The sequence below is a fragment of the Limulus polyphemus genome, unplaced genomic scaffold (genome assembly GCF_000517525.1).
Source record: "Limulus polyphemus unplaced genomic scaffold, Limulus_polyphemus-2.1.2 Scaffold9665, whole genome shotgun sequence".
Lineage (NCBI taxonomy): Eukaryota > Metazoa > Arthropoda > Merostomata > Xiphosura > Limulidae > Limulus > Limulus polyphemus.
The window spans coordinates 5,099-21,102 of record NW_013675275.1 but is presented as its reverse complement, the minus strand read 5'-3'; the positions used below and the strand labels follow the sequence as shown (position 1 = coordinate 21,102).

The window sequence follows — 16,004 nt, the reverse complement described above, 5'->3', positions numbered from 1 at the left end:
TCATTCTAGAATGAAAAAAGCATAATTTATATTTATTTCCTAATTTTTTATGGTGGTTACAAGTTCAGTCAAATTAGGGTAGAGAAAATAACAGATAAAAATATAAAATTTTACTGAAAACAAATGCTTGAATTGTAATTAGGAGGGTTTAGAGATTACACAAATGATATTTGAGATTTTTGGGATGAAGAATAGTTTTTTAATCATAACATGAAAATCACTTTCACTCGGACTAGGAATGAAACAGACTCGATATCTTCACAAGCAAGTATTTAGTAAAAATACCTCATTAAAAAATCTGATTTTTTATGCACAACAGACTTGTTATGTTTACTAAAAGTCTACCAAATTTTTTGAAGATACATATACTACATTAAAAGTTATGGTATAAATACTTAACGTGGGCAAATGTATATACTAACTCGTGTATTTTATACCAAACCCGTTGCAAAATGGTTAATCCTGGTCCATGTATCATTGTTATAGGTTTTATAGTTAGTTTGAAGCTCTTTCAAAAACTAATAGATTAAAAATCAGTTCCAAAAAAAAGTAAGTTTATATGAAATATTCAGTTCCTGTATTCAGTTATATTTTATTTTTCATGCTCATAATTTTGGTTTCAGAGACCTTCGTGTATTTCCTGCTGAAGAAAAAAGGACTGCAAAATTATACCAGGAAGCGAGAAAAAATCTGTCACGAGAAGTAATGCATGTTCTTAAACTGTTACATGAGTTCGTTGGACACTAAAGAATCAAGAAAACAGAATAAAATTAGTTGTGTATTGAGTTGTGAGGATTCAGTATTTCAAATAAAGTTATAAAATATTCCATGTAATTTTGAAAATGAAATATTTCCAGTTATATTGAAGTTGTCATTACATGATTTTTATTCTTTTCCTTTCCTGATTCTATTAATGAAGTCTTTTAAAGCTTAACTGGATATGTACAGAGTTAGTCCACTAGACCAACCCATTACTGAAGAAGGAATGTTGGCAATAATATTGAATTTACTATCTGTATCTACGTGAAATGTGGCAAGCATTTAGTAAAATGTACAGTAAGATGTGTTACCAAAGTACTCAAGGTATATCTGTGAACTGACAATGTCTTGTTTAGACTCTGACAAGTCGGGGGCAAGGTGATCATGTGAAGAATAGAAATACTTTTGTCCATCACACAGTTTGCATATTTTTTGCATTTGCATAAATATTGAAACCCCTGAAATGCATATTTACAGTTTTTCAACATCTCTTTATATTGTATCTGGTGTTTACTCTTCCTTTCCATGAGCTACTTCTAAATCAGCAATGTAGAGTAAAATGTTTTGTTGATAATTGACACCAGGACAAGATACTACATTGAATGCCACTCAGTAAAAGGTCGTGACATGTGCACTTTGATCCCAATCCATGTACATAGAGTTAAAGTTTATAGAAAATGTGCATAAACAGTGATTCATAAAATGAAATAAAATATTTAAAAAGTTAGAACTGGTGATGCAACAGAAGGCTTTTTGGTCCATCAAGGCCACTTTTTTAAGTATTTAATGAAAACTAAAACACACCAGCTCACTCAGTAGAAACACATTACTTCTGTATAAACCAACAAAAACTCAGAAGTGTCAAAATTATCAACACAATGCATTATTAGAAGAAATACTCTGCAAGTTATTAATTCTTAAGAAATAATTCTGTTTAATAAGAAATCCAACTTGGGACACTAAACTTATTAATTTCAATACTAAATAATCAAATTCTAACAAGCAGTCTGTATGCTCTCTTAAAAATTCTTAGTATCTCTATTTCTTGCTCTTTTAAGCTGTATGTAAGACAAGTGCACATGTTTAAGTCTTTTTCTCACAGCTCAGATATTTTAAACCCATCACCATCATGATCATTCTTGTCTGCATCCTTTATAGATGCTCAATGTCCTACTGTAAATAAGAAGAAAAACATTACACATGACTCCTCAAATAGGATTTCATCATAAATGTGTGAAAGGATGCCAACTAAAGCTTTGTTAGATAAAATACTAATATACATTGAAATGTAAATGTATAAGACAGCTTGTTATATAATATTTTATTGTGCATTAAAAATGTGAAAAAGAAACAAATATAAATGACAACAAAAACCTTTGTCATTAATTGTAATGATTAGAAGAGTGGTGAATTGGGGTCTTATTCTCATGACAGAAAAACACTAATACCTAATAAACTTTAAAGAAACATAGTCAATGTAATAAAAAATCTATCAAATCATAAAATTCAAAGACAAAAATATAGTCTTTTAAAATTAATAATTTGTGAGCTTATGGTTAAAGGTGAGGTTGCATTAATCTCCAGCAAATATAGTAGGTAAAAATTTCTCATCTAGATAAGAAAGAAAACTGTTTGCAAAATTTTACTTCGAATAGGTTTATTCTAAAGTTCTGAGTGTAAAGGGATAAAAATTTGCATGAATGTTGAACACTAATGGCTTTCGGGTATTGTTTTATAAGATGAAAATATGAAACTTTATTGTAGACATTGCTGGCAATTAATAAGAGGATGTTGAAATTAGTTGTAAGTTCAAAACACAGGGCTTAGCTTTCTTTTTGCCAGAATTAACATCATTCATTATCCTATGCTTTTCATTTCTTGTTGAGTAAAACACATCCAGTTAATAATGCTGCTGATTTCATGACATTTTCATTTAAAAACCATGATGATATTTTAATAAAATTTTAACACTGAAGATAAAAGTTTTTGCATGAGTAACTAGATTATCATTTCAAAACAAACTGTGTGATTGAGAATTTTGATTATATGTGTATATACAGTTTTAATATCATTTTTACTAGAGTGAAAAAAAGTTTTGATTTTAAGGGTTAAGTTTAGAATATGTGGCATCATGCAGATTGAGCAGTAAATCCATATTGTACTCAGTTTTCTAATTGTTTTAATACATCTAAATTACATAGAGTTCAGAAGAACATGAAGACTGCCTGTCTGCAGAAGAATCTTCCCCTAAAACTGTACCTGTCTTGTGTGAGAACATCAATGATCTTAATGAAGATATCCTCTTAATGATCTTCTCTTACTTGGAGATTAAGGACAGAATAAGATTTGAAAGAGGTGAACATAGTAAATTCATCAATTAGCATACTTTTTTTGATTGAAATAAATACCAAGGAAAATAGTAAAGGGTGTAGTAGTTTGTGTTGTTAAAAAAGTGTTTTACTAGGATACTAGAAAGCACTATTAAAAAGGACTTTTTTAGCTCACTCTCACCTAGCATGTTAAGAAGTCTTGGGTTCAAAAAATACTATGTTGGCACCCAACTGTAGGCCTTGTTTGTGAGAGGGGAAAATGTAGTAGTTTGAATTGTACTAGTAAGAACTAGGGGACTAGCCATTTAGCTGAGTTGATAGAGCACTTGTCTAATGTTCAAATTCGAGGTAAGGAAATATATCACAAAAAAGAAAGAAAGTATCGTATTGTCAAATGAATAGACCAAAATATTTTTCTATTTCATTGTATAACGTGCGATAGAGTCAAGGTAGCCCAGTGGTTCGAGTGTTGTATTGTGGTTTGTATCCCTTTGCCACAAAAAAAAAAATCAAGCTTCACTCTGTGGGGTTGTGGGTGCATTATAAGAGTGATGATGAAATCCCACTATTTGGTGTGACAAGAGTAACTGAAGAGTTAGTGGTGAGTGGTGTTGAATTAACTAGCTACATTCCTATTAATGCTTGGAGATGGCTTGAATGGGTAATGAGAAGAACTTTAATATAAATTTAATATAACAGCAAATGTACAATGATCTGACAAGGTTCTGTCATCATCAGGTACAGTCAAGCATTATTAGTCTCAAAGTGGGTTCCTCGTCATCGAATTTACATTCCTATTAGTCTATCACATCAAAATTCTGGACAGCTAGTGCAGATAGCCCTCAATAGCTTTGTGAGAAATCCAACAAACAAACAAAATAAGTACATTGTTTTAATGAAAGTAACAAGAAATATGCACATATATTGTTCTCATTTATTCATATCACGTTTTTCTTAATTAAATTTCCTTTATGTGCAGATGTTTTCCTGGTGGTGAACTGAACATTATGGTATATGTACAGTTTCTGTATAGTATGATTGTAAGTGTAGTTATTATCCCTGCTGTTTAAGTGTCTGAGTTGTGTGAGTTCTAAATTTTACTGTAGAATATTTAGAATTTTATCTATTTAGATATATATATAGCCATTAAAAAAACAACAGATATGATTTTGCAGTGATGTTTTAACTTGGAATATTTCAAAGTTAAAATGCAGTATTTCTGTATAATCCAAATTATGTTACACAATTTCAGTATGTAAGAAATGGAAAACACTGCTGTCCAGAGTGTGGCACACCCAAGAAACACTTCATTTTCATAATGTGTTTTCAGTCTTCAGAGGATCACGTAAGTTATGTAATCTCTCTAATTGCATATACATTTACAGTTCCACTCAGTTTTTTTACCATGTAACTGTTCTCTCAGGTAGGGCCTATGTATTTTTATCATAAAAGCTATTATTTTTCTGATATTTGTATAAGCTTACAGTAAAAATAACATATTTGGTAAACATGATCAGCAGACTATTTCATAACTGAAAGTGCAGCATTATCAACATATTCATAGATGTACTAAAATATTTAGTAACATGAAAGTTGTGTTTGTTTTTTGAAAAGCAGTCCAACAGAAACTTTATGCTAAATAAGTTTTGGTCAACTTGGAATGTCATGCTAAATACTATTCCAGGGCCTATAGTAGGGCTTCAAATTATCTTTCATTTCTGTGTGGCTGGATTATTAGCAGTTAAAAAATGCAATAAAGCAATAAAATTTAAGTAGAAACAGATGTGTATCGTTACAAGCTTTAAGCTATTTAGAATAAGCAACTGTAGTTTGCTGTTAAAATTTGAAGTTATTCTAGAAAGAAAGAAGGGTAATTAATTATATAATTTTTTCATAGTGGTTAGAGATTGGTCAAATTGATCAACCCTGTATAGAGTTAGAGTACAGAAAATATAAAATTTTACTAAAAAAAAGTTTGAGAAATTTCTGTAGGAGGTTTTAGAGATTATGCAAATTAAATTTGACAATTTTCAGATGAAGAAAAGTATTTCGCACTCAGAGCAGTTAACATTTTAACTCCATGTAACCATGGAAAAATTTTTAATCAAAATACTTCATTAAAAACTAATATTTTGTCTACAAAAGACTTATAATGTTTACTGAAAGTTGCAAAATTTTTTAAAGATACACAACACATAGAAGTTATAGTATGGAAACTCTGAAGGTCAATTTGAGGTCACAAACTCAGCTGGATTGACTGAGCCTATAGCAAGAAAGTTAAAGGTGCTATGAACCACTAGTTTAGCATCACCTAGTAATCTCACCCTATAAAGTTTTTAAATTATTGTGTATTTTATTTTCATAAACACTGTAGAAAGAGAATGGACTCACTTTCTGTTTATTATTAGGGGTTATGGTGGTTAATTCGTTCTTTGTAGTACCTTTAATTCATAATTTATAATGGTGTCACTAAAGGACAAATAAAGAAGTTTGTTTGGAAAATGTGTGGGATTGTTGAAGCTGGTATTCTGTAAGCTGACAATCCTGGATGAGTTTTAGAATTTCCAGTATAGACATTGAAGTGAATCATACATGACTGCAGCTTAATGAATACATAACAAAATACCTAGATGAAACCTGCTTAAAGCTGATGTTTTCTAAATCAGAGTCTGCATCTAGTAGATAACTTGATGAGTTAACTCATGCTAGGCTTTCTAAGCAATCATTAGTTCAGTATCACATTCTCTTTCTGTTTTGGGATAACTTACCCTTTTTCTGCAACAGCTCTGACAACTCAGATCCTGAAGTCACTTTTGAGACGCTGTGGTCCAGGACTGAAAACATTAGATCTCAGTACTGCTTCCCATCAGTTAGATTTTCAGGTCACAGAAATTCTTGGTGAGTTTTTTGTGTTACAAATGTGCTAAAAAATTCATGTTTGACAGTTACTTGGCACTTAGAATTATACTATGGTAAATTTATATTAAAAGTATCATATTCAGTTTGTCATCCATATATGTATTAAGTTCTTATCAATTAAATATCTTGTTACAAGTAGGTCAAAGTGTGTGCATGTCATGACTTTTTAAAAAGTTACATTCAAAATATAATTAAACTACTTTATTTTAGTTGTATAGGAATAAACTTGGCATTAAAGCATAGTTGATAAATCAAATTTTAATATTACATAATTTTTTAATTCTTTATTTTATAATGAAATCTTTTTTAAAAATTCCTCAATCTCCCCTAGCATGAGAATTGTTAACATTTGCCCTCTAGGTCTTCCCTTTTCTCTAATTTATTTATGACCCTTCCGAGGAGTACAAAATTTAACATAAATTACTCATTATAATATAGTTATTACTCAGGCAAAGCATAATTTTTATAGCCTTCAATCTTATTGGTTTATGGAGCCATGAAATAGACAACCAGACCTCTCTTGCCATGCTCACCTGTAACATCCTGTCTTTCACAAATTGCCAATAGTTCTCTCTGACATTTTATACTACATTATTTATAACCAATAGAAAGCCAAAGTTTTAACATATCATCAATGATATGATTAGTTTGTTTGTTTGTTTTTGTCATTTTCTAAAGCAGAAAGACAATTGTCCTTAATACCTTGTCAGTAAAATAAAATTTCACTTGAACTTTTCACCCATTATTTCCCATAATCCTGTTCATGAAGAAGAGAAGTTGACAAATATTGTTTTAATACCTAACCAGTAATTGATTCCTTTAGTAATTTCTGCTTGATCTCAAGTTTTATAGCATTAATCAACCTGGAAACTTTTCAATTTATATTTTTTAATTGTTGTACACATTTGGAAATCACCAACACCATATTTACTGTGCTTGTACACTCAACACTTTAGTGACCTTTGGTCACCTTTTTCAAGAGTATGTATAATTCCACATAAATTTTTTGTAACTGAAATGCTTTTAACTGGTATTTGATTTCTAATATGTATTTATTCTTCTTTCCACTTTTTGTTCTTTACATGATTTCAAATTGACATTGTTACATAAGTATTGCTTTAACTTGTAGTGTTCAGTATTGACTGCACATTTTTGTTTAGTTTCATGTGTAGGCATTGCATGTGATTTTACTTACATTTTAACTTCATATTAAGAAGTCTAGTGGTAACATCAGAATGACTTATAAGGTTTAAATATTAAAACATGTTCAATAATGAATCATTACTATAAATTCAAAAGTGTGTATTATATCATAAATGTTAAAAGAAAGTAACTGATATTTTGTAATTTTTATATGTAAAATGTTTAAAAGTTGTTCACTGTTTATCATTTAAAGTTAATAAAAATAACTGATCTTATTGTATTTACTTAAATTATACAGGTACCAATTTAAATTTAGAAATTTTGATGGCTTTAGTAACATTCAGAAGACTCCACTGTTTTTTTAAATATCTATTGTACCTAGTCGTCATAAGTAGGTAGGAGGTTTGTGTCATATAATGTTGAGGAGAACATTTTTGTCTTTATATCTCATGTATATGTATATAAAAACAACAGTACACTGAGGCAACAACTCAATCAGACTGTGTTAAATGTGAGTTTATTGCTTATCTTTGATAAAATATCCTCACAGTGATGGTAAGTACCATGATTATTAAATACTTGTTTTTATCTTGATATAGGCCAGTTCTCTCCAAATTTGGAATCAATAAATCTATCAGGTATTGACCTTACCAATGTGTCCTTACAACAGATGTCTCAGAAATGTCGTAATCTCAAGGTAACAGTGATTAGTAGTTATTTTGAGAATGGATTTTATGGTTTGTAGATCTAACATAGATGATGCTGTTGTCTCTTTCATAAGTGTTTCTTTCTTAAAGTAAACCTTTGAAGTGGTTAAGTTGCCATTTAGAATATCAGAACTATTATAAACCAAAGTAAAACTTTGAAGTTGTTGACATGTTAGTATTATAAATTAAATATTAGATCACAAACACAAAGTAAAATTGTGCTTCAAATGACTGTGGGAAGAGGACTTGTTTATGGGGGGTGGAATGAAGAGTTTTTGAAAGCTGAGATGTGAAATAAGTATTTTTCTCCCCTGTTTACAAATATACCATGTTGCTGACCATGAACAGACTACTCTTTTGTGGTAATATTGATGGCATATGGCTTTACTCTTTAAGTGTTAGGTTTTCTATCGTATGAAAAGTTGAATAGATTTGCAAGTTTTTATCCTGAGGAATATTCCTCTTTTTTAATTTTTATTACTAAAGATTGTAGTCATTTTAAAAAAGTAAATTTTAAGTTATTTGTTATTGTTCAAAAACTTAAAGAAAATCCTGTAAATAAAATATAAAAAAGATTGGTTCAGTAAGTTAGTAATTTTTTTATTTTTTGTTTTTTAGATGGTGGTGCTACAAAGATGCTTGAACATTGGAGAAAAGGGGTAAATTTTGCTCTGTTCAAATCAGTTTAAATATTTTAAAAGATAATTCAGATATATTGATATCTATCCAGACATATATGAGAATGTTTTTGTTTTAATTCACTGAAAAAAGACCAGCTTATCATGGTTCTTAAACTATTTTACAATAATATTTTAAATTAAAAGCAAACTGTTCACAGTTATATAATTGTATAAAATATTTTAATATTAATATTTATGGCAAAATAGATTCTCTTACGACAAATTACAGATGATTTTTTACAGATATCTTGCCTTATGCTTTGTATTAAAGTGAAATAAGTTTTTCGTTCATTACAGTTAATTGTTACGGCTACTGATTGCTGCTACTTTATGCATGATCAGTGATCTTTTTAACTAATGTTTGTTCATAGCCAGTATTTTCTAATTATTATTTGTATGTTAGTGTTATTTGTATTAATTACAATTTTAGCATGGTCAGTCTTCTTTTTAAGTACATCTTGTGTATGGTCAGTATTCTTTTTTAACTGTTGCTTGCATGTTTCATTTGATATGGTATTTTTCACATATCAGACTTGAAAAGCCTGGTTGAGAACTTTTGTGAGTTTATAACAATCAAATACAGAGGGTTGAGTACATTATACTATAAAACTTTTAAATATGGAAATCATCAAATGAAAACCACAGTCAATATAAAGTTGTGGTGGAATGGCATGTATCAGAACTACATGTTGGCATTGTTTGTAGATAATGCAATGCCACCAAAAATAAGGTCCTTTGAGGAAGGGTCTGTAACACTCAAATTATAAAGATGTATTCATATCAGGGACTTAGAATTGCAAATACAGGGATATTCCTTTATTTATAATTTTGTTGGAAAACAAAAGAATATGAATCAGTTTAGGGTTCCAGTACCATCCAGTAAGAGATCTGCAATGATTCATACCAAAGTCATTGTAAACAAAGTACAGCATCTTGTAATAGATGAAATTCCACAAACATAAAGGTCAGTAGCAAAACCTGTCTACATGCCCCAGACAACAATATGAAATATAATCAAGAAGGATCTCCATCTGGAAAAACTGACATAAGTTGCATGTACATAAATTGCTTCCATAACATAACTTTTCAACCATTGCATATCTCAAGCAACTGGAGAAGGAAATGGGTATTCATGCTGCTCAGTGCAAAGACAAACTGATCAAGTTCTCAGATGTAGCATGTATGGATTTCTGTGACCAGACTTATTGAAATGGATACCAGGAACTGTTGTCCTCATACACAAAATGGAATATAAAAAGTAGCAGGGCTGAGTGGTATTTTTTATACATTATAGCCTAAGGATGCAACCTTTTGCAATGGAAACTACACTCCAGAGCTATTGTATAGATGCATGGTTATCAGTATGACTGGATGTGATGTAATGATGTAATAATAATGTACTCAGCCTCTATAGGAAGTGTATTTGCTCTCGTATTTTAATGTCTGGAAGTCTTTTAAGATTTATTTTTTAACAAGTCAGTTTTACGAACATCTGCTAGCTAAAACATAAAAATAATCCACTGAAACTTCTAAGACTATAAACCTTGAAAAATGTAATGCATACATTATCTTATAAAAATAAATTAATTGAATTCACTGTATTTAACCACAGGAAGAAGAAATTTTCAACCAAATTTTCTGGTTCAGTTAGAAATGTTTTTTTTTACTTGACAAAGTGTTTTACATTTAATTTTTTTTTTTCTAATATATTTTTTATATTGTTGCCCTTCTCAGCGTATGGTGGCTCTTTAACCTCTGTAAAGACCTGGAATATGTGGATCTTTCAAGAAACATGAAAATAACAGGCCAGGTGGGTCATGTGTCTAATATTGTGTTCTTCAATTATTTAGAGTGCCACAAATATAATACAGTGTTTTGTAATTGATTAGATGAATGCCTTTATGGTTTAAAACATTACACTATTCATTTGTTAACCATTTCGTGGCCAGTGAATCTTCATGCCATTCCAAATACACCGACTCAAATCAACTATCAAAAGTTCAATTAAAAAAATCAGAATTATGTTTCAATAATTTTTGTAATCAAATATATTTCAGAATTAATACCTTAGCATTATATAATACATGTGTAGTTTATTCCATAAGTAAGAATTCCAACATTCAAACTTTTATTTCCATTGTATCCCTAAGTGTATGAGTCATAATCATTATACTCCTAGGTTTTCAAAGTTTTTGTAATTTTTAAGTTAATTTTTATTTCTCAATAAATTTAAACATTTTCAGTTAAATTGACCCTTTTTTTTTGTTTTAACAACTGTGAATTTATTTGTTCAACCCACTTTTACTGCACCGACTAGAGGTTCCATGAAAACTTTGGTTTTAGCTTTGCAAAGCGAGCAGAGTCTAATTCCAATAATCATCAGATGCTATGACTTAGTGCTATGTAATGGCAATTTCAATAGTGCTGTATGCCAATTAGGCACCTTTGAAATTGGTGAAAGTAACAAAGCAACCTCAAAACAAAGTTTTGGAATATTTCCCAATTACTTAGAGGCTTTGGATTATTTTTTCCTACCGATAGTTTCTGATGATGCTCGTTTTCATTCCTGATAGTATCTTGAGTTACATTATGTCTGTTTGAAAGCTACAGAAGTATTATTCTCTAACAAGACATGAGGTAAAGATGTTTTAATACAATGTAATCTGTTATTAAGTGAACTGTAAAATAGTATTATGAATAGCTACAATTTTACAGTATCCTTGAATGTTAATAAAAAATGTATATTGTTATTATCATTGTGCAAATTATACCTAAAAAAACATTTATGAAGTTAGTTATAGTAATTATATTTTCTCCCATTTTTAAGCTTGTGAAGTAATTAAAACAGAGAATTTTTGATGGTTTATAGAAATACTTTAAATTTAATGTGTTTTGATATAAAATGCTGTTTTCTACATGAGCTCACAAGAGACCTATTCATTGGCTTTTATATTTATGGTTTATTTATACAAATTTAGATTTTCTCTGCATTTCAGTGTTTCCATATTGCTGGCCCGCACCTCAGGAGGGTTGTACTAAATGCTTGTTCACAGGTGAGGTTTTGTTCTGTAGCTATAGAAGCTGAAGTATTAGAAAGAGCAAGTGTTCCTGGTTTTGAAATCTAGCTGTTTCTGATTGTTTGTTTGTATATCTGTGTTTAGCTGTTTGCCTTGCTCAGTTCCTTCGTCTGTTTACCCACTTGAGTTTTGTTTATTACTCATATTTTGCATTTTTGATTTGTTTATATTTTATGTATATGTTTTCTTTCTGTTATTATGTGTTTCTTTTGTATATTTGTATTTATTCATCTATTTGTCAAGTTTTAGTTTGCTACCATATGAATATTTCCCTTTTTGTTTTTTTGCTATCCATCTGTGTTTTTGACATATTCAGATAGTTTTTTGTTTTTTTATCGGTTTCTATGTGTTAGAGTGTAATAACTGATTCCCTGGTTTGAATACTTTCAGTTAAGTCCTGCAGGAGTTGGAAAGATTGCCATCAAATGTCCCCAGTTAAGGGCTTTATACCTCAACGACTGCTCTCAAATTACTGACCAGGCAGTTGTAACATTATGTAAGGTAAGATTAACACCAAGAGAGTATCAAGTCACTGACTAGGCAGTTGTAACATTACGTAAGGTAAGATCAGCAGCAAGAAAGTATCAATTCACTGACCAGGCAGTGGTAACATTATGTAAGGTAAGATTAACCAAGAGAGAGTATCAAGTCATCAAGAGAGTGTCATGTTGGTGATCAGGCTGTTATAATGTAAGGTATGATTAAATCACTCCCTATGGGCTCAGTTTATTCAACCAAACCAAATTGACCTTTAAAGTTTCCATATTATAACTTCTAATATGTTTTTTTGTCTTCATGAAATTTTGCAAGCTTTCAGTAAACATTTGTAAGTCTTTTGTAGACAAAATCTTGGTGATTTTCATGTTAAGTTTAAAAATACTTTTCTTCATATCAAAAATCTCAAATTTTATTTGCCTAATCTTTAAAACCTTCTAAATATATTTAAAACTTTTTTTACAGTAAATCTTTATATTTTATCTGTTATTTTCTGTACCCTAAACTTTTCTTTCTAGAATGACTTCAAATTGTTTGCATTTGTTTATCCTAGAGAGTTTTACATTCATCACAGTATACATCTATTTATACTTAAATTTTGTTGTTTTATTGGCCTTTGAACCCTATCTAATTACTATTCACACCATTATACGTTGTAAATCAATTGGCAAATGTGCAGCTCACGTTTTTCTGTGGAATTACATTACAGTTAAACTGCTCGTGAGCATATTGCATGAAAAAGTTTTATTATATTATTATTATTTATTTCATCTAATCTAACATTCACTAACATAAAAGTTTCCTATTTTTACATTTTAGTTGCTTTTATAACAATAAATAAAGAATATGCATGAAAACATGAAAAAGTACTAGCCTGGATCTTCTTTTTATTTTACTATCGATGACACTTAACCCTACTTTTTTATACTAATGGTTGTTCTGTATTAAATAATTTCTCATTTAATTACATAATGCACAAAAGAACACAGAATGATAATGTGCAAAAAGCAGACAATGTTCCATAACTATCATAAAGTTTCTGACTTTCTAACTATGTGACAAGAGCAGTTAAAATTTAATCCAAGTTCATCAATGTATTTCTTGTGGGAATCAAGCTTGAACTAAAAAAGAAATTGACAGTTATATTTACAGAAAACAGTTTGATAGATGAAAACCTTGGCTTTCTGTTGGGTATAAATAATATAGTATTGAACAGCAGAGAGAACTGTTGGCAATTTCTGAAAGAGAGGATGTGACGAGTGGGCATGGCAAGAGGGGTCTGGTTGTCTACTTCATGGCTCTTTAACCAAATAAGATTGAAGACTATAAAAATTATGCCTTTCCTGAGTAATGATGATATTATAATATGTAATTTATGTTAAATTTTGCACTTGGAGGGGTGGTAAATGAATTAGAGAAGAAGGGATGCCTAAAGAGAAAATGTCACAATTCTTACAGTAGGGGAAATTCTAGAATTTTTTTTAATATTGTCTTATAAAAGAAAGAACTTGAAACTTATATACTATTAAAATTTGATTTATTAGCTTTGTTTTAATGCCAAATTTATTCATATACCACAATTGTAAAGTAGTTTAATTAAATTTTGAATGTAAGTCGCAACACCTTGTGACATGCAGAAAAGGGTACCTATATGGAAAGAGTTGACAGAAAGAGAGTATCAAGTCAGTGTCTAGACAGTTATAATGTAAGGTAAGATTAATAGAGAGAGAGAGTATCAAGCCAGTGTCCAGACAGTTATAATGTAAGGTAAGATTAATAGAGAGAGAGTATCAAGCCAGTGTCCAGACAGTTATAATGTAAGGTAAGATTAATAGAGAGAGTATCAAGTCAGTGTCCAGACAGTTATAATGTAAGGTAAGATTAATAGAGAGAGAGTATCAAGCCAGTGTCCAGACAGTTATAATGTAAGGTAAGATCAACAGCAATAGAGTACTAAGCCATTGACCAGGCAGTTATAATGTAAGGTAAGATTAACAGAAAGAGAGAGTACCAAGCCAGTGTCCAGGGAGTTATAATGTAAGGTAAGATTAACAGAGAGAGAGCACCAAGCCATTGACCAGGCAGTTATAATGTAAGGTAAGATTAACAGAGAGAGAGTACCAAGCTATTGACCAGACAGTTATAATGTAAGGTAAGATTAACACCAAGTGAGTATCAAGTTACTGACTAGGCAGTTATAATTTAAGGTACAATTAACATCAAGAGGATATCAGGTCACTGATCATGCAGTTATAATGTGAGAGTGTCAAGTCACTGACCAGGCAATTATGATTTAAAGTAAGATTAACATCAAGAGAGTAGCAGTTCAGTGACCAGTCAGTTACAATGTAAGAAAAGATTAACACCAAGAGAGTATCAAGTCATTGACCACACAGTTAAAATATTATGTAAGATAAGATTAAGTACTAGAGATTGTTTTGATTGTATTAAGAATTTTTCTTGTTTCTGAGTTCTACATTCATATATTCTCTATTAAGCCTGAATAGTCTTCTTTACTTTCTTCCTATATCATTGTAATAGATTCATTATAAGTAGAATATGGAATATCAAGTGAATGATAAATCAATACTTAAGTGTGTTAGAATAATATAAACTTGGAGGAATGTTTTGATTTGTGTACACAAGGTGAAAATGCTGTTCCTTTAATACTAAAACTTTGTTTTTCATTAGAATTTGTTTTTAGTGTCAATTTATAACTTGGATGTGGAAGTGTGTTTGAATTCAAACTGACTTAGATCAAAATAACACTTTTTTTATTTGTAAAGAATGTTTTTTTCTTGTTTCTGCTGCATATTGTATAACTGATTAGAATGAAATAGAGAGAATGAACATAGGCAAATTTCTGTTTTGTTTCTTATCCAGGTATAACAGTTTTTTTATTCATTACCATATAAAAACATAAACCTAATCTGCCAAAATTCTTTTTTTCCACTAAACATTTTTACAATTGTTTACTTTTCCTGAAGAATGCTTTGCCCAAAATATTTGTCTGTGTTAAATATTTACAATTGTTTATTCTTCCTGTAGAATCTCCCGGAACTTCAGGTTTTACATCTTGGTGGTGTGTTTATACAATGTAAGTAAATTTTTTAAGAATTTAACTTCAAATTTAGAAACTTGTAGATTGGAAAAAGTTATTGTTTTGATGGCAAAGCAACTTTAATACTGTAATATTAGTTATTCATTATCTAAAAAGAATAATCCATTCTTGTTTCAATGTCAAGATGTTAATAAGAAAAAAACAAATGATTTATTTTTGTTAATATTATAGGCTGTTTTCTATGATTTTTAAAATAAGTAGGATTAATGTTAAGCTAGCTGTGAATTGGTTTCTTGTGATGTTACATTTGTTTTTATTTCTATAGTTTTTCTAGATAACTGAAAGAATAGAATACTGCCTTTCCATAGCTTTAAAAAATAGAGCAGTATCTTTTCAAAGATTCAAATAGAGCACTGCCTTTCCAAAGATATGAAAAAGCAAATCACTGTTTTTCCAAAGACCAAATAACAGAGCTTTATATTTCAAAAGTTCTAATAAACAAAGGGCTACCTATTCCCAGCTATAAAAATTAGAGCCCTACCTTTCCACAAATGTAACAAAAAGATAACTGCTCTTCCAAAGGTACAAAAAAATAGATCATTATCTTTCCATATGTATAAAAAATAGAGCACTGCTTTTCCATAGATGTATAAAACAAAGCATTATCTTTCCATAAATATAAAAACACAGCATTACCTTTTTCATGAGTTATGTATTAAGGTAACTAAATGTGTGATATTAGCTGCAAACTTTACAAATCATCCGCTACAGTAGAGATGTTATTCATTATTAGCTCCAGGTTAATCTTTACATGTATCACATACTGCAGTGGA

At 30.0% G+C, this 16,004-nt stretch overlaps 1 protein-coding gene across 1 annotated transcript in view; it reads left to right on the top strand.

The window, feature by feature from the left end:
• Nucleotides 1-525: 525 nt before the first annotated feature.
• The window catches only part of LOC106476028 (putative RNA-binding protein EEED8.10), a gene marked incomplete at both ends in the record, with an annotated part of 20,329 nt that continues 4,850 nt past the window's right edge, over nucleotides 526-16,004 (top strand). Inside the window, 10 exons of the mRNA XM_013936699.2 lie at nucleotides 526-702; nucleotides 2,961-3,114; nucleotides 4,342-4,434; nucleotides 5,874-5,987; nucleotides 7,751-7,848; nucleotides 8,477-8,517; nucleotides 10,273-10,348; nucleotides 11,535-11,591; nucleotides 12,006-12,116; nucleotides 15,159-15,207. Coding sequence (XP_013792153.2) covers nucleotides 526-702; nucleotides 2,961-3,114; nucleotides 4,342-4,434; nucleotides 5,874-5,987; nucleotides 7,751-7,848; nucleotides 8,477-8,517; nucleotides 10,273-10,348; nucleotides 11,535-11,591; nucleotides 12,006-12,116; nucleotides 15,159-15,207 — 970 coding nt within the window. The remainder of the gene's footprint in view (nucleotides 703-2,960; nucleotides 3,115-4,341; nucleotides 4,435-5,873; nucleotides 5,988-7,750; nucleotides 7,849-8,476; nucleotides 8,518-10,272; nucleotides 10,349-11,534; nucleotides 11,592-12,005; nucleotides 12,117-15,158; nucleotides 15,208-16,004) is intronic.